The 27,562-nt window shown below is 39.1% G+C and overlaps 1 protein-coding gene across 14 annotated transcripts in view; it reads left to right on the top strand.

Moving 5' to 3' along the window:
- The window catches only part of LOC126331098 (gamma-tubulin complex component 3-like), a 271,857-nt gene that overhangs the window by 142,458 nt on the left and 101,837 nt on the right, over positions 1–27,562 (top strand). For all 14 annotated transcript variants that reach the window (XR_007563253.1, XR_007563254.1, XM_049996444.1 and 11 more), the window contains 3 exons: positions 3,226–3,362; positions 3,447–3,598; positions 7,790–7,982. Coding sequence is in view for 12 of the 14 variants with exons in the window: in XM_049996444.1 (XP_049852401.1) it covers positions 3,226–3,362; positions 3,447–3,598; positions 7,790–7,982 (482 nt within the window). In the remaining 2 variants the exon portion in view is untranslated. The remainder of the gene's footprint in view (positions 1–3,225; positions 3,363–3,446; positions 3,599–7,789; positions 7,983–27,562) is intronic.

The raw sequence follows: 27,562 nt of genomic DNA, 5'->3' as shown, positions 1-27,562 counted from the left end.
ATGTCTTTATGCTTCAGTGACATCAACCTTGAACACAAAGAAATGAAACTTCATGTGCTTGTCTCCACATAAGCCAAACATGATGTGAATATCTTAAATGGTTTGGGTTCTTAACACATTGAAGTTGTAGCATACCTTTTGAGACACCCTTTACTTATAGGAGGTATTTCTTCGTTTGTTGTCCTCAGTGTAAATGATGTAGCCAACAGTTGTACAATTGCGTTTCACAGTACTTTAATTTCATCTCCCCCCCCCCCCCCCCCCCCAAGTAAAACACAGTTATTTGGCCAGTGAAGTATTGTTCCAACTTCCGATAAGCCTCATTAATAGTTAGCAGGCAAACATCCACATACTTCTACAATAGTTTCCTGTTGAACATCAACAAGCAGTAATAACATAGCTATGGAATAGTCAGGTGCATATGGTACAGACACTGTCATTGCTGTAACACATGGCCTATTACTGTAACACTTATTTCACTGTTAAGTTGAAACATTGTTGTTGTTCTAACCAACATAGGTTTCTCATCTGAAACTCGGCCATGGACTGACTGTCTTGTGACCAAAAATCGTGCCCTTACATATCCTCACAATAATAATGGCCGAAACTACACTTTTTTCAAAGTTAAATTTAGAGAAATTACAATTAACACTTAACTTCTTAAATTACCTGAATACATCAAAAAATTGGTTCTTTTTAACAGTTTCTTCTACTACAAGAGTTAGGTCGAATTATTTGTTTAAATTGTGAAATTAACAAATATAGTTATGCAAATAATACTTTTTACAAAACTGTCAATAACTTTTGAATTAATTAATGGCTGATTTTGCTAACATGTTTCCGACTAGAACCAAGTAGATACTTAAAGAATACGAGCATTTCACCTTCCAAATGTTTGCAATTATTACAAAATTTATATTTGTTTAAGTGTCAACAGTAGAATTTAAGTTATGAAGCCATTACTGATTTCACCGTATAACAGAAGATACTAACTAGGAATAGTCAAAATAAATTAGGAAATCAATTACATACATAAAACTAAACACAAAATTAAATCTGGTGTTATATTGTTTAAAACTGAGGGCTAATCTTTCTCTTTTATGAAAATGCAGGTTATATTCATGTATGTTAATGGTAAATTGTTATAAGTGAAAAAACGAATTTAAGGAGGCAAATGGCAAAACAAGAGGGGAATTAAAATTATCCCAGCTTGCTTCATCACAAGATGGTCTATTTGGTTACCACATATTCATACATATCCTTCTGTCATTGTTGCTAAAGAAGTGTGAACTTGTGTGCCTGCACTTCCTTGCCCTTGTGATCACACAAAGTGACACGAGATCCTGTTGTTCTTTGTGAAACCAGTGCCTCCCAGAAATCCAAAGATGAACTGGGGAGTCAATGCCAGTAGGCCAGCTTGATCAGTTGTATCTCCCGTGGAGTAATATGACACAATTTTTGTTATTTTGGTAACACTCCACAGGACTGCCAGTTTTATTCTAATTGCCACTTAACCCAAAAAAGGGAAATATCACACTCACTACATTTTCTTGTAAATGGCTGTGAATATTAATAATAGGTTTTGGTTTAAGTAACAGACCAACTCCTGTAGTAAAGCAAAGCTGTTTATTTTGTATGATTCAGTATACAATTAACATTTTCTCAATAATTTTATTAGTATACATCTTAGGAGAATATCTCTTATTGTTGGAATAGTACTAGTTGAGGACCAGTTGGATGAAAATCAGTGTGGGTTTAGGCCTCTTAGAGGTTGTCAGGACCAGATCTCTAGCTTACGGCAAATGATGGAGAAGTGTTATGAGTGGAACAGGGAACTGTATCTATGCTTTATATATCTAGAAAAGGCATATGACCGGGTTCCTAGGAGGAAGTTATTGTCTGTTCTATGAGATTATGGAATAGGAGGCAAACTTTTGCAAGGGTCTTTACATGGGTAGTCAGGCAGCAGTTAGAGTTGACGGTAAATTGAGTTCATGTTTCAGAGTAGTTTCAGGAGTAAGACAGAGCTACAACCTGTCTCCACTGTTGTTCATATTATTTATGGATCATATGTTGAAAACAATAGACTGGCTGGGTGAGATTAAGATATGTGAACACAAACTAAGCAGTCTTGCATATGTGGATGACTTAGTTGTGATTGCAGATTCGATTGAAAGTTTGCAAAGTAATATTTCAGAGCTAGATCAGAAATGTAAGGACTATGGTATGAAGATTATCATCTCCAAAACGAAAGTAATGTCAGTGGGAAAGAAATATAAATGGATTGAGTGCCAAATAGGAGGAACAAAGTCAGAACAGGTGGACAGTTTCAAGTACTTAGGATGCATATTCTCACAGGATGGCAACATGATGAAAGAACTGGAAGCGAGGTGTAGCAAAGCTAATGCAGTGAGTACTCAGCTACAATCTACTCTCTTCTGCAAGAAGTAAGTCAGTACCAAGACTAAGTTACCTGTGCACCGTTCAATCTTTCGACCAACTTTGTTGTATGGGAGCGAAAGCTGGGCTGATTCAGGTTACCTTATCAACAAGGTTGAGGTTACGGATATGAAAGTAGCTAGGATGATTGCAGGTACAAGCAGATGGGAACAATAGCAGGAGGGTGTCCACAATGAGGGGAAAAAAATGGGAATGAACTCTATAGATGCAGCAGTCAGGATGAACAGACTTAGATGGTGGGGTCATGTTACACGCATGGGAGAAGCAAGGTTACCCAAGAGACTCATGGTTTCAGCAGTAGAGGGTAGGAGGAGTCGGGGCAGACCAAGGAGAAAGTACCTGGATTCGGTTAAGAATGATTTTGAAGTAATAGGTTTAACATCAGAAGAGGCACCAATGTTCGCACTTAATAGGGGATCACGGAGGAATTTTATAAGGGGGCTATGCTCCACACTGAACGCTGAAAGGCATAATCTATCTTAAATGATGATGATGGTGTTGGAATAGTCAGGGTAGAGACTTACTTCTATGTCTACATATCCATTTAGTTTGATTCGACAAGATGTTTGAAATATGTTGGTTATTATTATTATTTTGCATCACTTGTAACATGTTTGTCCTACTCTTTTATCGTGCAATCACTTATAAAAGAGGAAAAGGCTAATAATAATAACAGTAATTAGAAAATAGCTGTATCATTTATTGTGCATTTAGTGTAGTTATGCTCCAGATGTGTTCAGTAAGAAAAGCTACTTACTTTTGCAGGTATGTCGTCCCATGTATGTAATGCTAAGTCGGTGGATTTTGGATGGGGAATTGGAGGATCCTTATAATGAATTCTTCATAGCTGCAAATCCTGATGTGAAAGGAGACCGCTTATGGCACGATAAATATTATGTTCAGTAAGTTTTGATTGATAGTATATGACTTAGGTATTATTATAATTGAAATACAGTTAACTAATATTAATTTTCTTTTCCATACAGGGAAGCTCTTGTACCAAGTTTCATATCTTTGGCACAAGCTCGCAAAATTCTTGCTACGGGCAAGAGCATAAACTTCCTTCGTGAAGTGTGCCAAGACCACACGCCTATAAAAGGCCGTGAAGCCCTCAGGCTCGCTTTGGAAAGCACCAACGGTATAATTTTTCTTACCTATTGATTAAAAAAAGGCCAAATAAATTACTTAAAGACTTGTTAATTGATCATTTGTAACACATGACACCTCAAGCAGATATGGAAATACTGCTGGGGCTCATGGATCTGATCATATAGAGTTAATGTCAGACATAACATTAAGCAAAATCAACTTTATTCTTCTTTTCGGTTTTTGAATATTGTTTGAGGCATTTTTATTTACTGTGTCTGTGAAATTAGTTGTTAGTCAATTAATGTGAATAGTTTTTTACTACAGCTACATCTGTTAAAAGCAACAGATGATGTTCTCAGATAGTGAAAAGAGTAAGGGGAAACCATTACTTCATTGTTGTGGCAGTGCAGCTCATCTCTCTAGCCATATATTGATGTAGTGTTCTCAGTCATTTAGTTTATTACAGTGCAATAGTAATTCTGTTGTCACATTTTTTATCATCAGGTAAATTATCAAAACTATTTTATTGCCCAGTAAATTTTTGTTGTATATGCAATGCTTGCGTACATGAACCTGAAAATGTGTTGGCTGTTATGGTGGTGTTGTCATAAGCTCTATAGTGTTCATCAGTCATTTCTATTAAAGCAATGAATATGTGTCAAGGAATGAAAAGTCCACAGTGGAATAACAAAAATGTGAAAAAGATAGATTTCTTCTCACCACATAGAGAAGGTGCTGAGTTGCAGACAGATTGATGTATTGTTGGCTCCAATATAAAATGAGAGAATTTGTCAAAATCAAATTAGCAGGTGACTATAGTCTCTTTCTCAATGAATCATCAAGCATATGTCTTTGTTGATGGTGGTGAGCATTCTTCCTATTGCATTGGATACACATCTGCAAAGAATGCATTGATTTTGAAATAAAATTAACTCCTGAAGTTCCTATAATTTACAGGTCATAATAATTAAACACAACCATGTATTCTGTGGACAAAAGTGAGAGCAGCAGACTCATAGTTAGATACAATGACCAGATCATATGTAGTTTGTTCTTGCTCAAAATTATTGCAAGTCACTGTTAAATGATCCACAAATAATCACAGGAACACTCTTTTCTTATAGCTGAACGAAATCAGTAGCTGAACACGAATTGCATTTGCCACTTTGCATCTCTTTACCATGATCTGATGAGCTCACATTTCCAGCTAGCTTTTCTGAAACAAAAAAAATCATAAAGCATGTACCACTTCATAATTGCATGGAGTACATGACATTTTTTGAATGAAACACAAATATAACCTGCTTTAATTTAATTATAAATCACGACTAATTATACTACAGAGAGATACGTCTGCTCAATTTGATGGAGACAGAGAAAAAAGTACCACTTATTGAGAGGAGCTTTAGTCCGTGCTTATATTTTATTATAAAATATTTGAAAATACGTTTCCTCCAAAGGCTTTTCTTTGATATCGTTAATCTGAATTCACCGTCACACATCCTTTATTACATTTTTCATAGACATGAAGTGTTAAGGAAAGAGCACACATTCGCAGAAGAAAATTGCTTTGAAATATTTTTTATTTTTATACTCAAGAGAGATGACTTTCTTCAATTAATTCTTCAACACACAACAAAAAGACTGCTATATTTTTAGCTCATGGACAAAAACACACACACACACACACACACACACACACACACACACACACACACACACAGAGAGAGAGAGAGAGAGAGAGAGAGAGAGAGAGAGAGAGAGAGAGAGAGAGAGAGAATTTGGGGGGGGGGGGGGGAGTATTCGATATTCTTGCCCATTCCTACACCCCCGCCCCCAACCCCTTGTCTCATGACTCATATCCCTGCACTAGACTTAGATGCAAGACCTGTCCCATACATCCTCTCGCCAACACTTACTCCGGTCCTGTCACTGGCATCTCCTATACCATCAAAGGCAGGGCTACTCGTGGAAGTAGCCATGTGATCTACAAACTAAGCTACAACCACTGTGCTGCTTTCCGTGTGAGCATGACAACTAAAAAGCTGTCTGTCCACATGAATGGCCACTCCCAAATTGTGCCCAGGAGACAACTGCTGAACAACACATGGCCCAACACAATCAGCTACACTTCAGTGACTGCTTCGGATCCTGTGCCATCAGGATCCTTCATAACAACATCAGCTTTTCTGTGCAGTGCTTTGCGAACTGGCCCTACAAAATCCTTCATTCTTGTAACCCTCCTGGTCTCATCCTTTGATAGTCCCCATCATTCAATCGCTTCCCTCCCCCCGCTCAAACACTATGCAAGCCTTCTATTTTGCCAGTGCACCTACTAGTCTCTTCCCCTTCTCCATGCCTCCCTTCTCCTCTTTCCCCCTCCTTCCACAAAGCCTCCTGATTCTCCAACTAGCATTCCTATCCTGCCCCTACCACATTCCTACTTGCTCTCATAGCAGCACAGTGTCTTTCCCCTCCCCCCCTCTGCTATCCCTCCCTCTTCTTACCACATGCCACTTCTGTATTTCTGCCACCCACCCTGACTGCTACTCACCGCAGATGCAAGCAAAGCCTGCAGTCTGGTCTAAGCGGCCATAGACAGTAGCTTCTGAAGAAGAGTGTTTCTGTCTGAAAGCTAAGAGTTTAACAGCCTTATCATTGTGTGTACCTGCAACTCAGCACCTCCTTTAAGAGATGAGGAGCAATCCATCATTTTCGTATGGTTGAAACTATATGTATGCTGTTAAAGTAGGTGTATCATTTAAGATGCGTAATGTGTGTGTGTGTGTGTGTGTGTGTGTGTGTTTATATTATTGTTACAGAAAATAATATTGAACTAGTATTTGCCATATGTGATGTTTCAAAATAATAAGGCAATTGAAATGAGCGGATAAAAAAATAAGTCCAGACTCGCATTTGGGAGGACGGCGGTTCAAATCCACAGTTGGCCATCCTGATTTAGGTTTTCCGTGATTCCCCTAAATCATTTCAGGTTAATGCCGGGATGGTTCCTTTGAAAGGGCACAGCCGATTCCCTTCCTCTTTCTTCCCTAATCCGAGATTGTGCTCCATCTCTAATGACCTCATTGTCCACGAGATGTTAAACACAAATCTCCTCCTCTTCCTCCACTTCTAGCACTCGTGTGCTTAGAAGCATTTGGGTTTCATTTCTGCATTCTAATCCAGCTTAAAGATAACAACCCAAGTTGACACATTGAAAGGTTGATAGGTGCTTAAACAAAACAAGCTTTTGGATGATGTCTTCCATCAAAGCTAGCCAATACAGAAAACATTGTCCCAGCTGAATACATTGTACAGGCTCAAGTTGATGAGAGGTTCCACTGGGTTGAATGGATGAAGTTGAGAAAGAATGCAAGGAGAGTTGGAAGGAAGGGTGGATCAAATGTGGTAGCAAGTGCAGGAGATAGGAATGTGGCACTGGTGAGTTCTCTATGGCGTGGGCAGGGATAATTACATGTGTTGCAACGTTATATGGAGAAGTGAATTGGTAGGATGAGATAGCACAGAGGAAGAGGTAGGTCGAGTAGGTGGTGGTGGTGGTGGTGGTGGTGGTGTTGGTCTGAATGTACAGGGTGACAATTACTGACCTACGTTAAATAAAACTGCCATAACTTCTGAACGGTTTGTATTAGGACATTCAAACTGCACGGTGGGCTGCGGGGCATGTAGTAGAAAGATAGCTCAAAACAGAATGTGAACAACCAACAGATCACTTTTCCACACTGTGTGTCATCATCCTAAAGAAATGCACTTAATTGTTACATGTTCTTTGATGGTTCTGTGCATAGCAGCTCTTCTGCATTAAAGGTAAAGCAATCCTCAATCTGAAGGTGGGTTTGAAATCTCGAGTGGTTTCCTAGGTATGGTTCTGTTGGAGATTGTATCTTGTTGCCTTCCTCCAAGTAGAGAACTTTCTTATCAGTCGGTTATAGAGGGACCTAAGCTTAACGTGGACTCTGAACCACAGTATGACATGACACACATTCACTTTAAATAGTCATTACTGAAAATCAAAGAAGAGGTAAGTGACACAAAAAAATCGTTGTACCAATTGGGGATTGAACTGTAGACCAAACCAAAAGTTCTTTTACTGTATCTCAAAAACATACAGTTTCAGTTTTGTTGTTATTACTGTGTTATAATTATTCCAATTACAGTTGGTATTGCATTGGACACTTTCAGTTTTGCTTTACAATGATTTACTTGTTTCTGTTGGCAGTGGAAGCACTCTTTGTTGAGGATCAGGATGGAGAGCTGCAGGCAATGCTAGAACAAGCTTACCGTGAAACGTCTCGTCGTGTTTTGGATGTTCTCAACACTCAGTATAAATTCATGGACCACCTGCAAGCTTTAAGGAGATATCTCCTACTGGGGCAAGGGGACTTCATTAGGCACCTTATGGAGTTACTTGAGTAAGAGAAAGAGTTTTTAACTTGCAAATTCTAGGAATTCAGTTGTCTCACTATTTAGTAGTTCTTGCTCTGTCTTATTATATGAATTTATAAATAACAGTTTTTTTTAGTTATTCTTTAGTTTAAATTTGATTGCACCTTCTAAAAGAAAGGCAAACTAGAAGTTCATAGGTTATAAATAAGTTAAAACTCCAGTAATGGGCTAGGAACTGTTTGCTGAATTTAACTGTATTCTGTAAACAATTGTTGTAACATTACTATGAGTACAAATGAGACATATAAATGTAGGTGTTGTGAGTAGGGTTCCCATTTGCTCTGATTTTTCCTGTTTAATACTTAATGAAAATAAACATCTAGAGCAAACACATTATCTGTGAGGCCATATCATCAGTTTTCAGTGCATAGAGTGTAAAATTAGTCTTTGAATTGACATCTAGTTGAATTATTCAATTATGCTGTTATCCTCTCTTCAATGGGATAATAGAATATCTAAAAATGAATTATTATTAATTCTATCATGTCCTGATTTTCATCCATTTAATCTAAATTTTTGAATGTTAATTTGAAAATGCCTTGAATTTGCTTAAAATTAATTTGGGAACCCTAAACCCTGAAACCAGAATGTTAGTTTTTGTGCTTTATTACTCCATAGAAAAAAAGAAGAAAGTTGGGAGTTGGCTGTTTGTTTGGTTGCTGGCCACTGACAAATGTAATAGTGTGCCAAGGCTTGTCAGTAAAACAGTTATATGATAGGTTTTTAATTCATGATTATGGAAGGAAGTGAACACACTGTGATAAGATCATTACATACTTCCATCCAAAACTGAAAATTGTTAATATTAATTGGGAACATACCAAGTAATCAACATACACTTAAGTTTAGAATAAGTACTTATGCTTAGGAAATATAGGCATTGAGTTCATGGGAACTTCAGGGAATGATGCATGTCCTTTTTGTAAATAGTACCCCTCTTCATTATTAGACATTGATGCTCTTTGAGAAAGTGGTATAGTATCTGTTGCATAAACAACCCCACGCTCAATCTTACCCCTTAGTCTAGAGGACTCACAACTGTTTACTGAGCATATGATCAGTCAACTTGAGACTGTGTGCCTGTTCTGTGCTATTACTCTTTTTGTGCTTCAAATCTAACCTCTGACTGTCCTCAACCCAAGAAACTTGACTAGCCTGGGTGCATACATGTTTGTTGTACCTTTGGTTTCTGAGCTGAGGAATTTAAATTCCGTCAGTCGTATAGCACCTCAAGCTGTGAGCATGCTTCAGTGACCACCATGAGGTGTGTGCCTTTTCAATTTATTATCTGCTCATAAGAAGTAATTTTATATGCATGGCATTGTTAAAAATGTATACACTTTTTTTACAGCTACACATTACTAAAATTTTACAATATATTGCAATTACTACACATATTTCTAGTACAAGATTGTTTCTTACTTTGTTATTCACATTAAATCCAAGTTTTATGGGCATTTAGGATAAGCTACTGCTGGAGCCACTTTTTTAAAAGTGTCCCCTACCAATATCATAATTTCTTTTGGTAACAAATTACGAAAAACAGCTCCTTTTCCATAGTTTCTTTTTCCTGTTAAAGGGACTCTTTTGTTTATGTGTGACAGTCCTATTTGTGTCTTCCATTGTGGTTGTGAATTTCCATGTTAAAAACTTTGCCATCCGCACGTCTCGAACAAATTTATTCGCTTGGTGCCAGCAGTGCTAATTTGAATTACTTGGCTTGTCTGTGGCCCTTCTTGACATTATCGGAAGATTATAAATTGTTAAGTTTTACTAATCTCATTGTTAGTTCTCATAAGTTTCAACCCTGTTCCCCTACTTTCATGAAATTTTCAAGATATACATACATAAATAAATACAAATTTTGTTTGTTTCATGTATTTGTTTATTTGCATTGTCTTTGATACTTAGTATTTCTGTTTCATTTGATTGCAGCTAAACAGTCTCCAAGGTGAAACGCAACTTCACAAAACTTGCACATTAAGTTTGTTGTTCTTCTTTTTTTGTTTTTGCAACGTATACGGCAGTTTCTTCGTTATTGTTTATTCATTTCAGAAATAAGTATTACTTGGTGTTGCTTTATGTGACTGGAAAATCTGCCAACGGGATCATAATACATGGTCTTCTACCCACAACTCAGACACTTCAAATAAAAAAATCATGATATCGGAGACTCTTGTGTTCTGTATCGAAATAGTTTTTATGTATATAGGGTAATAAATCAAATATTGGTCTGCCCGATCAGCTCCTTTCATGTAGTTGTTGTAGTCTAATACACTTTCAGTTTTTTTTATTGTTTAATTGATTTGTCTACATTTTGTTTGAGTGTCAGTCACAGTACATTATGTATTTTAGAGATCATTCATATCGTTTTAGTTTTCGAAGCTCTCCGTACCTGTGTGAGTACTTCACCCTTCCATTAATGACAAACTTCAAACGCATAGACATTTGCAAGGTTTAAATTTTCTGGAAATCCTCTATTTTGCTGTACCATTCCACAAACTCAAGTTTTATTTTCAAGTAACTTTTCTGCAAGTTCAACACTGCTATAATAATTATCCACGTAGAGGTGATGCCACTTTCCATAAGAAGGTTACATCACTGTTTTTGCTAAAGGCTGTCCAGTGCCAGAATATATCTTGAATGAGGAAATGTATCCCGTACTCGAATCACACAGCATCTGAATGAGTACGCCATATTTCATAATTTTCGACGGATTGTAAACTTCAAAATTTAACCATTCATGCCAGAGTATCATTCCTTCATCAGTTAAGATGGTTTTGCTTAGATTAAAATTTTCTTCAAACTTTTTCAAAAAATAAGCAATTACGAATTGCACTTTGAAAATCCGGTCGGCATTATCCGGTTTATTGTTGTTGTTGTTGGAAATATGTAAAAATGATAATATTTCTCTGAATTAGTTGTGGGACATCGTTTCGTGAAATAATGGTGTGTGTATCAACGGATTCGTTGACCAATAATCATCAATCCTTGCCATTTTACAACTCTCATAAGGATAGCAAGCACATAGCATTTTCTAAGTTCGAACGCCTTAACGTCGACAAATTTGGCATCTTTTTTTTATCCAGTTTCCTTCTATTGCAATTTTCACTGTAGTTCTTCTTGGTTTCGTTGCTAATATATTCAAATAGATTGTTCCCAATATAAATATAGTTCTACAATATCCTCGACGCACTGTGTATCTTTGGGAAATGTGTTTGGATCCGTAGATCCTTCAAATTTATTATTGGCCCTCGGTAAATCAAACCCTGAAAACTGTGCACTGTCTTCTTCGTCTGATTCATCCGAATCAGTTGGCAACCCTAGAGTTCGTTGAAATTCTTCTTGGGAGATATTTCACTATCTTCCGACGATTCTGCTACAGTTTCATTTTTTTTTTAATATCCAGTGTTTTCTTCCCAATTGCCCAAGTCATCCAGAACATCAGACAAGATGTCTGCGCATTTCATCATAAATAATCATATCATCTCTTTCATCTGCCACAATGAAAGGGCACAAGTACTCATAAAAACAAAAAACTTGTTGACGTGTGTAAGTTATTGTTACCTAAACAAAAAGCAACAGAATAAAAAAATATATAGTCAAGTGCTGTCACCGGCCACTGCATGATGCTATGCTCATGACACCTCTGTGGTGTCACCTGCCATTGAGCGATACTATGCACACGACACTACTGTGGAGTCGCCGGCTGTTGACTGCTATGTCACACATGACACCATTGTGGTGTCACCAGATGGCAGAGTGTTAGTATCTTCTATCAATAGCATTATGATTTCCAGCATTTATATGGCATAAACTGCAAGAATATTACAGGTAGTGTATAGGTTTTTTCAAGATGTTCCATGCTTCACTATAATCCTCAAGGCCTCTTCTGCATTGTGAAAACTCTTTTAGTGTTAGTGTGTCAAGTCTCACTCCACCGTACTATGCCATAAGACAAGAAAAGGTACACTAATCCAAAATACACAGTCCTTACAGTTTCAGAATTGAAGTATGACATAATCTTAATACATATAGACTGGATGTTCTTTTGCAGACAGGGTCAACTTGCTACTTCCATACAATTTGGCCATTTATGTGTAAGCACAACAGTTTACATTCTGAACAGGTTTTTGACAGAATCAAATCATTCACAATATTTTACCTATTCAGACCACTTGGTTTAAATTGAATAATAATTGTTCTTTCTATGTTTACCTTAAGTTCTCTCTTTCAAAGCGACCTCTAGCAATTTTAATAAAGTTTGGAATCTCTTCAGTTATACCAGACCTACTGTATGCACAACAGACACCAGATGTGTCTTTGACATACATAGTGATTAAATGCTTACTATGCAGAGAACGTAGGAAATCATTTCCGTAACAAATCAATAGGTAGAGACCTAAAATAGAGATATCAGTAACAGGAACACCACAATATATTCTGTTTCTTTCTTTCTTTCTTTCTTCCTTCTTTTTTCTCTCTCCATTATCATACATAATTTCTGTGCACCGCCGTCTATCTTTTAAAATATGTTTCCAGCAATTGCATAAAGTTTCCAATGAAACAACTCATTGTAATTTTTTATAACAGCTTGTCATGATCTACTCTATCAAAAGCTTGTGATAGATTCAGAAGTACTCCTGGTGCCTGGGACTTTTGGTTTATTTTTATCAATTTTTCTGTGGTCAGATTGAATTGTTGCTGGTGTAGTACCTCAATCTCCTCTGAAAACATGCTGGAAGTGGCCTAAGATGTCAGCATTGTTGTAAAGTTCCAGTATACCTTTTAACATTATTTTCTCAATGAGTTTGCTAAATGTTGAGATTAGGACAATGGGTTTACAGTTCTGAACTTGTTTGTGCTCTCTCTCTCTCTCTCTCTCTCTCTCTCTCTCTCTCTCTCTCTCTCTCTCTCTCTCTCTCTCTCTCTCTCTCTCTCTGTCTCTCTTTCTCTTTGTGTCTGTCTATGTGTGTTGGGGGGGGGGGGGGGGCAGTTTCAACTTCACAGGGAGTACATTGTCTTCAAGAACACATTTTATTAGATGAACAAATGGTTTCACTAGGCAGTGTTTGAATTCTTCAATAGATACGGAGAAATCTCTTCTAATCCTGCAATTTTTTGTTTGTTTTTGAAGCTGTCAATAAACTGCAACTGTAATCCATGCATACTGCCTGTAGTTTGCAGTAGTTCTGTTCATTAGTGGACTCAAATGTGTGTTGTGTATCTGTGCAGACATCATTTTCAACAGCATCTGTAAAGTAATTATTGTAAATATTTCTAACCAAAAGGTGATCAGAAACTACCCTATTTACTCGAATCTAAGTCGCACTTTTTTTCCGATTTTTGTTATCCAAAAAACCGCCTGCGGCTTAGAATGGAGTGCAAAGTAAGCGGAAGTTCTATAAAATGTTGGTAGGTGCCGCCACAACTGACTTCTGCCATTTAATATATGTAGCGCTTACACAGGCATGCTTTGCAGGCACAAAGATAAATACTGGCACCAAAACCTCTACTTCAGTAAATAATTTAAAAAAAAAAAAAAAAAGGCTAGAAGACGAGCTTTTTTTCTCCACCCCAAGTTTCGACTACTGCATTTTCATACATTATCCAACGAAGTAAATAGAAATTCCGTATTCTAGAGCTTTGAGTGTAGTAGTCTTTCGGATATTTATAGCAACAAAAATAAATTTCTTTACACTAAAATACCAACAATGCACAAGGCTTTAGGATTGTTGCACGAGTTGATATGCTGGGTCTCATTAAAATTTCACGTAGCAGCCTATTGCTTTGTGGAATTTTGTGAAGAACTTTCATTATAGTGCCAAATTCAAGAGGGGAGTTATTTCTTTTGCGGAACAAAGTTCTTACCGTGCTGCAGGTTTGCGATACGGGATTGATGGGAGCAACGTCAGGTGATTGCGACTGCAGAGAGACAAATTACTTGAATGTTCAGGAAAGCATTTAGTCGGCCAAAGTGTGATCGATATCATGCACTAGAAGTGATTTTAAATGAATTTGTTAAGGATCAGCATCAGAAATTTCTGCCTGTGAATGCTGAAATTTTAAAAATTAAGGCACATGAAATTGCTAGAGAGCAAAAAATCGAAAATTTTAAGGCTAGTCGCAGCTGGATTGATTTGTTTATGAAGCGCTGGGGTTTTTCACTTTGGAGGCAAACTTCAGTTGCACAGAAGCTGTTGAAAAATTATGGAGGAAAACTTGTGGAATTTCAGCACTTTATAATTAGGCGGCGCACACAAAAGCAATACCTTCTTGGTCAGATAGGAAATGCTGACCAAACTCCCCTTATAAATTATATGGTTGACACCAAAGGAAAGAAAGACATACGTGTTCTTACATCAGGGGGTGAAAAACAGTGGATGTTCGTCATGCTTGCTTGCACAGCAGATGGAAATAAATTACCCCATTCAGAATTTTCAAGTGAAAGACTTTATCGAAACTGGAAGTGTTACTAAAAACTTTAATTGTACCAACAAACGAAACTGGGTGGTTTTCGGACAACATGGTGCTGGAATGGATTGGGCGTGTGTGGAATCGTCGTCCTGGTGTAATGCTTGGTTTATGCAGTCTGTTGGTATTAGATGCGTACACAGGCCATACAACACCTGCAGTAAAACAAAAATTAGAGGAAAGCAAAATGGACTTGCCAGTAATTCCAGGTGGGATGGCTTCAATTCTGCAACCACTTGGCGTCTGTTTAAATAAACAGTTTAAGGGCAAGCTTAAACACATGTATACAGACTGGCTTTCGAAAAGCGACAGACAACTGACGCCAACAGGACCTGTAAAACATGCAAGTTTGTCGCAAGTGTGTCAATGGTTTTACGATGCGTGGAAGTATGTTCCAAATCAGACTGTGCAACAAGCATTTAAAAAATGTTCGATATTCAGTGCACTAGATGGTACGGAGGACGATGCTCTGTATGAAGAAATGAGCAACAAAGGATTGAGTGATATCGATTCAGAATAGTCACTGAGATTTTAAACATTTCATATAAGATGTATTACAAACCTAATAAAATTTTGTTTTAATTTTCAGCATTTAATTATAAGTTATTTTCATTATTATTATTATTATTATTTTATAAGTGTTGCACAGGATAGAAAAGTATGGAGAGCTGCATCAAACCAGTCTATGGACTGAAGACGACAACAGCACACTCTGCATTTGAACTCATCACTAAAAATCTACTATGAAAATCCGACTGGCAAGACTGTTTGGAATGTATGTCAATATGGCCAACTCTACGTTCTGAGTTTTTTTCCTACCTGTGACAAGAGACAGTTGCTAATACAAACTTTCATGAATTGTGAATCACATGCAGTATTCTCTTCACCATAAGAATAATACAAATGTAACATTATGCCATGTATTCTTTCGTGTTTGCTGCTATCTCATTTAAATCCTGTCTGTCTAATAAATTACGAAACTAGAGTGAGACAACAGCAAATGCGGAAGAATATACATTTCATGTCATGTTTATATTCATATTATTCTTACACTGAATAGTGATACAGTCAAAACTGAAGCACGGCAACTGACTAGGTTTTTAAATCTAAGATGACTCTAATTTCTGTGCAGAATGTAATGTACTAAAGAGGTCTGCAAAGATTCTCAAATGGATACCATTTTCTCTGTTTCACTAATGAGACAATTCCTCTCTCTCTTTTTTTAAGTGGCGGTAGCAAGCACAAAAGCAAGCCGTGCCACAAGCGGTGAGAGGTCGTAATCACACATAAGAATGTGACAAACAACGCATGACACACTACAATAATGCATTTTCAGCTTAGAGTGATGTAAACACCTATAACGGAGAGAACGGCACTTATCAGATCAAAACAAAATAAGCAATCGATTCAAACCAGACAAAGCACATGAAAAAGGAATGGTACCCGTATAAATACAGATGGAGTGCGTGACGCATAACAATGGCTACCTGGTAAAGCTTAACTGCTAAGCTTACGACTCGAACCAAACTACTGTAGCTGTATCTTCATCCATTCGACCTAAATTGTGTCTCACGCTACAATTGACCAACTTTGTTTTGATTTGGAGATGTGGTCTAAAACTTTTCTCACCCCTTGAATTTCGAGTGTCAAATTTCAAGTGCAGCTTAGATTAGAGATTTTTTTCTACTTCTCTCTCTCTCTCTCTCTCTCTCTCTCTCTCTCTCTCTCTCTCTCTCTCTCTCTCTCTCTCTCTCTCTCTCTCTTGATTTCGAGTCTTATTTTTCAGGCGGGGCTTAGATTCGAGTAAATACGGTATATCATTATTCACAGTTAGCTCTGCCTTACTAATTTTAGTTTTTGTTGCATTGTTTCTGATTTCAGTTACATCTGACCAGGAAAACTTCGCCCGTGTTTCATATCAGATGGCTAATTCTTTCTGCTTTAAACATCTGACTTATTTACTGGTATTGATACTCACACTGCTTGTAGAGTTCTTTATGTAACTCAGGGTCTCCTTCTGTGTGACTTGCATTTACTGACAGGAATAGAAATATTGTTGACTGCTTAGTGAGAGAAAAATAATTTAACACTTCTGTAAATCTATATGAGAGAAGGAAAGTTGCTACTCACCATATAGCGGAGATGCTGAGCCGCGATAAACACAATAAAAAGATTCACACAATCATAGCTTTCGGCCATTAATGCCCTTGTCAGCAGTAGAGTTTCAGCTCTGAGACTGCAGATGTGTGTGCAAGTTGTGCTTGTGTGTGTGTGTGTGTGTGTGTGTGTGTGTGTGTGTGTGTGTGTGTGTGTGTGTGTGTGTGAGCGAGCGCGCGCGCGCGTGTGTATGTGTGTGTGTGTGTGCGCGCGCGCGCGCGCGCGTGTGTGTATGTGTGTGTGTGTGCGCGCGCGCGCTGCTGACAAAGGCTAAAAGCTATGATTGTGTGAATCTTTTTATTGTGCCTATTGCGGCTGAGCATCTGTGCTATATGGTGAGTAGCAACTTTTGTAAATCAGGTACGCCTGCAATTTGAGAATGATGTTCGATGTAGTTGTTAGTCATGTCACACAAAAGGGATTTACATTAGTGGGAGAAGTACAAACAGATTATTCCCTTGTGCCATGTTGCGTGATTATGGTTAGTTTTACAATCCAGAAAAATAAATAAATAAATATCTGTCTTGCTTGAGATCAGTATGCCGGAGGCACAGGGTCTCTCTGATGAGCTGACCTGGAGAAAACTATTATTCCTTTTATGTCCATGAAATCAGAAAGTTAAAAACTGCAAGCTATTGCAAAGGATGAGAATTGCCCTATTTCTTTATGTACTGCACAAGTGGCGATGTTGACAAAGTCCAAGCCAGGTAGAAATTAATTCGTTTTCACTTACCTCCTATTACAGCCTTGAAGAAGAGCCAAACCCCGTCACCTTCTCTACAATAAAAGGTACCATAGGACAATAATTTTGCACATTGATTTCTTCACTTAAATGGTTATTATTAAATAATGAATGGACATACTCTCAAGCTCTATTCAAAGTTTAAAAAAATTAAAGAGATACCATAAATACATTATATTACCATATCTACTATTTTTCTAAAGATATCGTAATATTCCATCTGGCAATGAAATTATTTATTGTAACATTTTTGTGACCTGATATTTACTCAAAACTCCATTGAGTGATTTCAGAAAAACTTAAAAATTTCCACAGGAGGATCTATACATACCTACAACAAAGAAATTTATAGTGCAAATCACGAATTTGGGTATTGAAATTTCAAAATTATAAACACAGAGTTGTTCACTCAAATCACTTCTTCCATGCAAGTTACAAGCTTCCATATTTTTGAGTAAATGACAATGAGAAAATCTTCCTTATGTATCTACAATAGAATGTTTCTAGGGTATATCCTTCCAATTTAAAATAATGAATATTATCTACTGATTTCTGGTGTTCTGTAAAAACTACAACACGTTGGGTCTAATCGTGTGATAAATGATTCAAAAACATCTATGTTCTTTCCTAAATCCTGTACATTATAACGCAAAAATCGTGGATAATTCTCATGCGAATTTCAGTCTCTGAGAGGCATAGGCCTGTATGGAGCACATACACTGACATTGTGTACTGTAACACAGAGGGAAAGTTTTATTGTGCTAAAAAACATCACTCTTGCCCTGCCAATGTATTGCGCCACTGACTGGGAATTTCATGATTGATTCTGCAAAGAGTTAGGTAATTTTGTCCTTGAGAAGAATGGCCACTGGCATAACACTGCAAATTCAATTTATTGTTTCCTCTTTCTTCGATCCATGTTATTATGAAGTCCTTCCCTAATCTGTTAGGATGGAGACCAGAGAGTTTGGGGACATTGGCTTGACTGTTCAGACCCTGAGAATGAAACAAACCTCCATAAGAACAATCCTATGATGCATTATATGGCTGTTAAGATTAACAGCAGGCAACCTGTGGGGTACTTGCCTCACTGCAGTTTTATTAAGTGGAGTTGACTTCCCTACCATCTTGGAGGCTATGAAAGGATCATTAGAAACACATGTGCGTGCATGCGCGCGCGCGTATACACACACACACACACACACACACACACACACACACACACAATGAGAGCTGAAAAACAAATCAAACATACTCTCAGTGGATTTTTTTCCCCCCATCAGGAAGTGCACAAGCCACAGAACCAACTAGTTTTGCAGAGAATAGTGTAAGTAAAAAAAAAAGTATAACAGAGCACAATGCAAGAATGTGTATTTACAAAATTTCAAGGAGACGCAATAGCTTGCCAGTATTTACTTTCAGGAGACAAAATTCTAAATACTGCAGATAGATATGCAAAAAACTATCATAGCTTTCGGAGCTGCTAGTTCAGAGTTTAAAATCCATCACACGGTTATTCAGTGGCACACACATTGGCAGGAACTGTTGACATCATGCCAGAGAATGGTGCTTTTTACAGGCCAAGAATCTGGGCCAATTTCCCCTAATAATCAAAACAGACAGCGGCACCTCAGGAAGGCTATTGTAAGCTTTAAAGATAGCATGGATGTGGTCACAACAAAACTACAAAAGGTCTAGAAGTGTCAGGAGACAGAGAGATGAAGAACATAATGAAAAAAAATCAGTAACATCAAAAAAGAGATGATGACCCAAAGAATAAATGTAAGGAAATGAATTCTGTATGTTCCAGGCAAAAAGGAATGCAGGGCTCTACAGCCTCCTGCCTTTGCGACATCTTTTTCATCAACCTTAACAAAGTTAATAAGTGAAGTCAACATCTCCAAGTAGACTAAGTAACAGAAGACTGCAGGATCAGCTGCACCATAAGTGTGCATGCAAAACTACCAGGACAGTGAGTATATAACCTTTGACTGTGATGCCAATAGACACCAATCCGCTTCCTTTCTAGTTGTGGACCTGCTGGACGATGACCACATGCTGCTTCTGCCCCAGCACTTTTTTTATATGGGCCACAAAATAAGTGACGATGGCCGAAATAAAGAGGAGATGAAATGCGCACTGGCAATAAAAAGAATACGGCTCTGAAAGAGATGGATATTTTAACAACTAAAACAGATTTGTGATAAGATGTTTTTTTCTAGGAATATTTGTGAGGAGTGTAACTTTGTATGGAAGTGAGACATGGATGAGAAGCTGTTAAAACAAAAAGAGACTAGAAACTTTTGAAAAATGGAGCTGTAAAAGAATATTGGAATACATGGATAGATTGAATAACAAGGAGAGGCTTGATGGAAGTTGAGTGAAACAGTATGGTCTCAAGGTATCTCGGGCTGGAGAGGCAGGTGGCTGCTGACCAGGGTGGCAGAGACAAAATTAGTTTCAATGACACTGCAGAATGCTGTGGATGGAGGCCACAGTATTTAACATGGACCCATAGTGGCCAGAGTTTATCACATGGATCCAGGTTAGGGGGCATCCACATTGCAGATCCACCCAGAAAGGGGAGTCCCAGAAGGGGAGCGACAGCATGCACTGGTTGTGGGAGCAGCATGTCGGTGCGAGTGAGGTGAAGGACACCATGAAGCCACTCTGACAGACTGTGGCGTTTTGCTGGAGTGGCCCAGTAAGTTGGCAACTTACTACTGAGGGCATTAGGTACAGTTTTGGACACTATTTCTGTGGGGAGTTGGGTCTTGAAAATGTGGACAAAGTATTCTGCATGGCTGTTGGAGGTCGGATGAAATGGAGCAGTTAGAAGATGTGGAATTCCATTGAGGCACAAAATTGTTTGAAATCATGAAATGGGAGTGCCATCCCCTTATCAGAAACCAAAGGGCGTGGGGTATCTTCAGTGGTAAAGATATTTTCCAAGGTCACAGTAATAGTGGGAGAAGTGATCTGGAATACCCAGAATTGAAAAAATTAACGTTAACAACCAATCACTTGCAGCACAAAAAGGACCAGCAAAATCTCTGTGGATATGCTTAAATTGCTCTGCAACATTGGGCCAGGGAGAGAACTGCGAGGGAGACGCAGTTGATGGGCTTGATAGGTAGGACATCAGTGGAAAAGGTTCAAGATGTTGTAATATTGGGCCAGAATAAGTATTGTTGCATCAAACGTTATATCCTGGACGTGCTCCAGTGCACAGCGTGCAGGAGATGCAGCACTCGTTACTGAAGAAAGAAGCAGTTGAGACACAGCAATGGACCTTGCCAGAGAACAAAAAAAAAAGCCCTTGATTTGTGTGCAGTTGATTTCACTATAGACAGAGGGTCAATGCTCGGGGTCAGGAGGTGTGCCTGTCCACCTATATTCCACAGAGTGAGTCAGGCAGCCTAATATTGAGTCCTTCAGGTGGCAGCTGTGTTGTCGTATTATGTTATGGGGAAAACTGAAATGACTGAAACCGAACCTGAATGAAGCTGGAAACACACCATTTGGTATTGGTCAAAAGCTATGTCAGGTTACATAGGGGATTTCGGTAGGGTGTATGCTTTAATGTGTAATGTTGCTGCCCAATAGTGGACAGAACAGTGAAAATAAGACAAGTAAAGCACACACTGCTGCAGGCAATTTCCAGTCCATTCTGTTGAGATTAGATTAGATTAATACTTGTTCCATGGATCATGAACACGATACTTCGTAATGATGTGGAACGTGTCAGGTTAATAAAAGATGTCTGTACACGATATTACATTACACAAAATATTGCATGACACTAATGTTTAAGTTAGTTTTTTTTCCCTCCCTTAATTTATATCTAAAAATTCAGCCAGTGAGTAGAAAGAGTTGTCATCTAGAAATTCTTTTAATTTATTTTTAAATGTTGGTTGACTGTCAGGCCTTTAATGCTGTTTCGTAGGTGACCAAAGACTTGTGGCAGCATAATTTACCCCTTTCTGTGCCAAAGTCAGATTTAACCCTGCATAGTGAAGATCATCCTTTCTCCTGGTGTTATAGCTATGCACACTGCTATTGCTTTTGAACTGGGTTGGATTATTAACAACAAATTTCAGAAGTGAATATATATAGTGTGAGGTTACTGTGAGGATCCCTAGATCCTTAAATAGATGTCTGCAGGATGACTGTGGGTGGCTCCAGCAATTATTCTGGTTACACGTTTTTGAGCAATGAATACTTTTCTACTCAAAGATGAATTACCCCAGAATATAATGCCATACGAAAGCAGCAAATGAAAGTAGGCATAGTAAGCTAATTTACTGAGATTCTTATCACCAAAATTTGCAATAAACGTAATAGCATACGTAGCTGAACTCGGACATTTCAGCAGACCATCAATGTGTTGCTTTCAGTTTAACCTCTCGTCAATGGACACACCTAAAAATTTTGAAAATTCTACCTTAGCTAAAGACTTCTGTTCAAAGTCTATATTTATTACTGGAAGAGGTCTAGGAAAAGGGGAGATTTACCAGACTGGACGAGAAGGAAAAACTGGTGTGTGTGTGTGTGTGTGTGTGTGTGTGTAGTTGCAGTGGGGCTCTCAGTCAGGACCGAGTGAGTGGGGCCTGGATAATGCATTCGTTGGCACTGTTTGGTAGCCGTCTTAATGCTTTTCTAGCATACCTGTGATACGATCGCTCGTTGCTTAAGTTTCAGTGTGGAAGAGGTCGGTAGCAAATTGTGGCATGTGGATTGGAAAGCTGAGAGTTATCAAAAGTAAAAAGTTAAGGCTTTCGTGGCCACTTGTTGACAAATTGCCTGTTGGCTTCTGTCTCAGGTTCTTCAGCCAATATTGGTCTGATTATCAGACAAACGTCAGCTGAAAAACCCGAGACAGAAGTCAAGATGTTGCAAAAAATGTTAATGTTTACTGAATGTTTGAATAAATTATAATTTGTGACCCCCTTAAAAGTCAATGTTCTCTCTTGAAACAGTCATCATAGTATCTGTGGAGGAGTTATTAAATGAGATTAGCCATACGGAAAGTTGAATGGAAGAGTAAGAAGAGTTGCGACCTAATAAAGTGGGCCTGGAGGAATACCGACAGGGTCATTATAATGGGATAGCGGTATATACATCTACGGGTGGCAGTAGTATCGTGCACACAAGGTATAAAGGGGCAGTATATTAGTGGAGCTCTCATCTGTACTCTGGTGATTCATGTGAAAAGACGTCCGATGTGATTATGGCCACAGAACTGGAATTAACAGACTTTGAATGCAGAATAATTTAATATTCTGAAATCCTTAGTGTCATGACTGTGCCGAGAATACCAAATTTCATGCATTATCCCTCAAGCATGAAGCCCCTCATGCATGAAAGGAAGGCAGAAAAACAAAGTAAAAGCTAGTGAGATGAAATTCTTGAGAAACAGTATTGGAGTGACGAAGGTAGACAGGTTAAGAAGTGAGAGGATCAGAGAGTTAATGAAGGTGGAATCATTACACAAGGAGTTAGAGAAATCAAGACCGAGATGATATGGACACATTAAGAGAATGGAGGATGCCCAGGAGGATACACGAGATGGAACTGGAAGGAAAGAAACCAAGAGGAAGACTGAGAGACATATGGCTGAAAGGAATAGAGGAATGCTTCCAGAAGAAAGGAGAAGACTGGATCAAGGTGAAGACGGAGAGATGGTGGCAAGACAGAAGATGATAGAGAGGCCTATGTTCCATACAGACCTGGCCAGAGGCCGACCCCCCCCCCCCCCTTCCCACCCCACCCCCCCTCAAGCCAGATAATGCAATGGTTGACGAAATTCACTCAATGACAGAGCAGCAGCATTTGTGTAGAGTTGTCAGTGCTAACAAACAAGCAACACTGCATGAAATAACCGCAGAAATAAATGTGGGATGTATGACTAATATATCAATTTGGACAGGACAGTGCAGTGCAATGTGGCATTAATGGGCTGTAGCAGCAGTCGACTGACGCTAGTGCCATTGCTAACAGCATGACATCGCTTGCAGCATCTCTCCTGGGCTTGACCATATCGGTTGGATCCTAGATGACTGGAAAACTGTAGCCTGGTCAGATTAGTCCCAATTTCAGTTGGCAAGCACTGATGGTAGAAGTCCAGTGCGGTGCAGACCACAAGAATCCATCGACCTAGATTGTCACTGTACAAGCTGGTGGTGGCTCCATAATGGAGTGGGCTGTGTTTACACAGTATGGACTGGGTTCTCTGGTCCAACTGAACTGGTCATTGACTGGAAATGTTTATGTTCAGCTACTTGGTGGCCATTTGCAGCCATTCGCGGACTTCATGTTCCCAAACAACAATGGAATTTTTATGGCTGGCAATGCATCATGTCACTAGGCCACAATTATTCATGATTGGTCTGAAGAACACTGGACAATTCGAGCAAGTGATTGGCCACCCAGATCACCCAGTATGAATCACGTCAAACATTTGTGGAACTTAATGGAGAGGTCATTTCGTTCACAAAATCGTGCACTAGCAACACTTTCATAATTAAGGACACCTATAGATATAGCGTGGCTGTGAGGACAGGTCGTGAGTAGTGCTTGGGTAGCTCACTTGATAGAGCACTTGCCCGCAAAAGGCAAAGGTCCCGAGTTCGAGTCTCAGTACGGCACACAGTTTTAATCATCCAGGAAGTTTCATATCAGCGTACACTCCGCTGCAGAGTGGAAATCTCATTCTGGAAACTTCCCCCAGGCTGTGGCTAAGCCATGTCTCCACAATATCCTTTCCTCCAGGAGTGCTAGGTCTGCAAGGTATGCAGGAGGGCTTCTGTAAAGTTTGGAAGGTAGGAGACGAGGTACTGGCAGAAGTAAAGCTGTGAGGATGGGGCGTGAGTCATGCTTGGGTAGCTTAGTTGGTAGAGCACTTGCCCATGAAAGGCAAAGGTCCCGAGTTCGAGTCTCGGTCCGGCACACAGTTTTAATCTGCCAGGAAGTTTCATATCAGCGCGCACTCTGCTGCGGAGTGAAAATCTCATTGTGGAAGCATGGCTCAATATTTATGCAAGGGACTTCCAGCTACTCATTGAGTCCACACCACATTGAATTGCTGCACTGTGCCAGGCATATGGAGGGCCGACATGAAAAAGGAGGTATCACATGACCTTTGCGCCTCAGTTTAATGGTAGAGACAGTGTGTGATGTGTTCAGCAATAGGTAAGTTTGTGATGTCGCATTCAAGGGAATTTGAAACTATATCTCTATGAGGTCAATTTTACTTAATAAGGTGTTGTGGCCTAATTTTGCAGAGTGTTCATTTGGGGTCAGTAGGGGGCAAAGTTTCCACTGCAGCTTTTGCATTTATCATTACAAGTCAACAAGAAGTCTCAGTGCAGTTGGGCTAGTGTACTGTTACCAGTGATGTGGCGCTTTGACCAAGGAGAACAGGCTTTAACACATCTATGAGTGAAGCTGTTCATTTCTGTTGTGAGGGCATCCTTTAGAGCCAGGAGTGCCAGGTGAGATTTGGAGGAGCACTAGATAACTGTCTCTTGAGAGTCGTGAGCTTCGAAATCAGTTCCTTTCCCTAGCCCAGGTGAGAATATTTGAGCATATCTGCCACAGAGAATCTTTGGACTGGTGCCAGGTCTTCCGAATTACAAGGTGTGTATTGTCTGACGAACTGTGAACCTGTAAGTGTGGAAAGAGTCTACCCCAAGAGCACTGTCACATTGTGGTCATGTACCATAAGAAAATTTACTGGATAAGAGACTTGGTTGTGAATGTGTAAAACTGTATAGGCCCATGTGTTTGTTTCTGTTGCCTGCAGAGATGGCAACCCTGAACTTAAATAGATGGATTGGTTTAACAAGATCACATAAACATGACTGAAGAGGTGTAACATCACTGAAAGATTGCCGACAAACACACCTGAGTATATTGGGCTGCATTTTAAGAAGTTTGCCCTACCGTAGATTTATTTCCACAGATTGGGGTGCGTTTGTTGTGGAGCTACTAAAAGTTGCCAGAAAGCTGACATCACAACATCTTCCATCGTCTACTAACTCTGGCCTGCATGGGCAGGTTCATAGGTTTGAGCTATCTGCTTACTTCCAGCAGAGACTGCAGAATGTGACTCTTCGGTGTGTGGTTCCCCACTTCCAAGTTGGGAATAAGATGGGTTAGAACGTCCTTCATTGGAGAGTCAGTGTACATCTGCTCACACAAAAATTGCAATTCCTACGTGATCCATATCGGTCGGTGGCCAAACCCGCTTCAATTTGATTGGAGCTGTTTTTTTGCTGCCAAAATTCTAACTAGTTGCAATAACATGTTTCTTCATCGAAAAATGTTCATGTAGTTAAGATAATATTCTGTGAAACTCAAGTTATGCTGGATTCATTAGTTGCTGTAGTTTCTGTATTAGATTACACACCTCAGAATTTCCTGCAAGTGTGTGGTCTTTTGTCTTTCCAAGTCAGAAATTTTATAAGACATAAATTGTGACTGCAGTTGTTGGTGATAATCATCCCACTCTTCAGTCGGTTTGTTGAAGGATGGAAAATCCATAAACATGTATGGCACAGAATACATATCTGTTGCATTTGCTAACGCTTTTATTGCCCATAAAATTGCTGCCACTTGCTCTTGAAAAACTCACATTGTTTGCATTACCAATAGTTATAGTTGCTTCGTGATTGAAGACTCATGCAATCGACTAATCACAAAATGTTCACAAAATCCAAATGGCACATGTCACAGATCCTGAGTCATCTCAATTTTTGTGAAGGTGATTTTCACTCAAAACTAATGGAGACTCGCCCTGGTTTATTCTAAGAATTGAGATATGTCAAAGAAAGCTCCCCAGAGTAGGTGGTGGTGCAGAAGGCCATGGGTGAAGACCACGGAATACAACATTTACCCTTTGTAGACAGAATTTGTCCTGCAGATGCAGATTTAGGGGCATCTGAAATAGCACGCCCACCCACAAAGGAGAGGCCTCAGTGACAATGGACATTGGTGTCTGGTGCAACATGCCCAGATGGGTGTGGTGAAGATGGCTATGAAGCCATTCTGCCAGACTGTGGCCTTCAATTGGGGTGGCCCTATAAGTTGTCAAGAAACTACATAGGGCAGTGTTGTACATTATTTCTTTCAGGATCTGGGACTTGAAACTGCGGCCAAAGCATTCCACGTAACTGTTGGAGACCGGGTGAAAGGGCACAGTATGGAGATGTTAAAACCAATTACAGGTAAAAGACTGTTTGAAATCATGGGAGGTGAACCCTGTCCTGTTATCTGAAACCAAAGTGCAAGTATGCCTTCAGTGGGTAAGATTTTTTCCAAGGCCAAGGCAGTCGTGTGAAATGTGACCTGTAATATTCAGAATACAAAAGGGAAATGAGAAAACAAATCCATCACAACCAACCCCATGGACTTGTGAGCACTTCCACTATGTTAACTCTGTGATAGAATTGCAAGTGGCTCAGATTGATCCTGGGCTGGCTTATAGGCAGAATTCTGATAGGTGTGGTCTCTTCAGAGGGTGGTCCTGTGACAAGCACCATCTGGCTAGTGGCGCCACAGTGGTCGACAGTAATGTTACACCTGCTATTCAGTGTCCAAAGTGACATTGGATGACACCACTACACTTCCAGTCCATCTGTCATTAATATGTAATCATTGTTTGTAGTTCATTTCAGCCAAATGTTGTTTCAGTGTGAGACCCTGGTCTTCACAAAATACAAGCAAGCCCAGTGGATTCAGTGTGAAAGCAGTGCCTGCTGTAACAGTCGAGTATACGTAATTGGTATAATGTCTGGGAGCATGGCTTGATTGTAATGGTGCCATCAACCACTTAGTGATTATTATTAGTGAGTGGACAGTGGCCAGAATGTAATCTATCAGTTGTACTGTTTTTTTTCTGCTTGTGTACTTACATTATAGTAAAGGCTGAAAGAATTGGATTTACTGTTCTAAGCAACTTCACACAATACATAACTTTAATATCCTTCTCTCAAGAAAACAAATGGGTGTGGGAGAGCTAACAGTATCAAGTTTCAGGGAGAGAACTGCGTATTAATTTATTTTTTGTCATTATAATGGAATGAAATTGAATAAAATAGTTCTCAAAACAGACTAAAGTGTGTATTGGACGAGGATTGAAACACATAAAAGGTGTGTTCAGAAAGTACTGAA

The sequence above is a fragment of the Schistocerca gregaria genome, chromosome 2 (assembly GCF_023897955.1).
Source record: "Schistocerca gregaria isolate iqSchGreg1 chromosome 2, iqSchGreg1.2, whole genome shotgun sequence".
Lineage (NCBI taxonomy): Eukaryota > Metazoa > Arthropoda > Insecta > Orthoptera > Acrididae > Schistocerca > Schistocerca gregaria.
The sequence above is the reverse complement of the archived record's forward strand: the minus strand, read 5'-3'. Positions and strand labels throughout refer to the sequence as shown.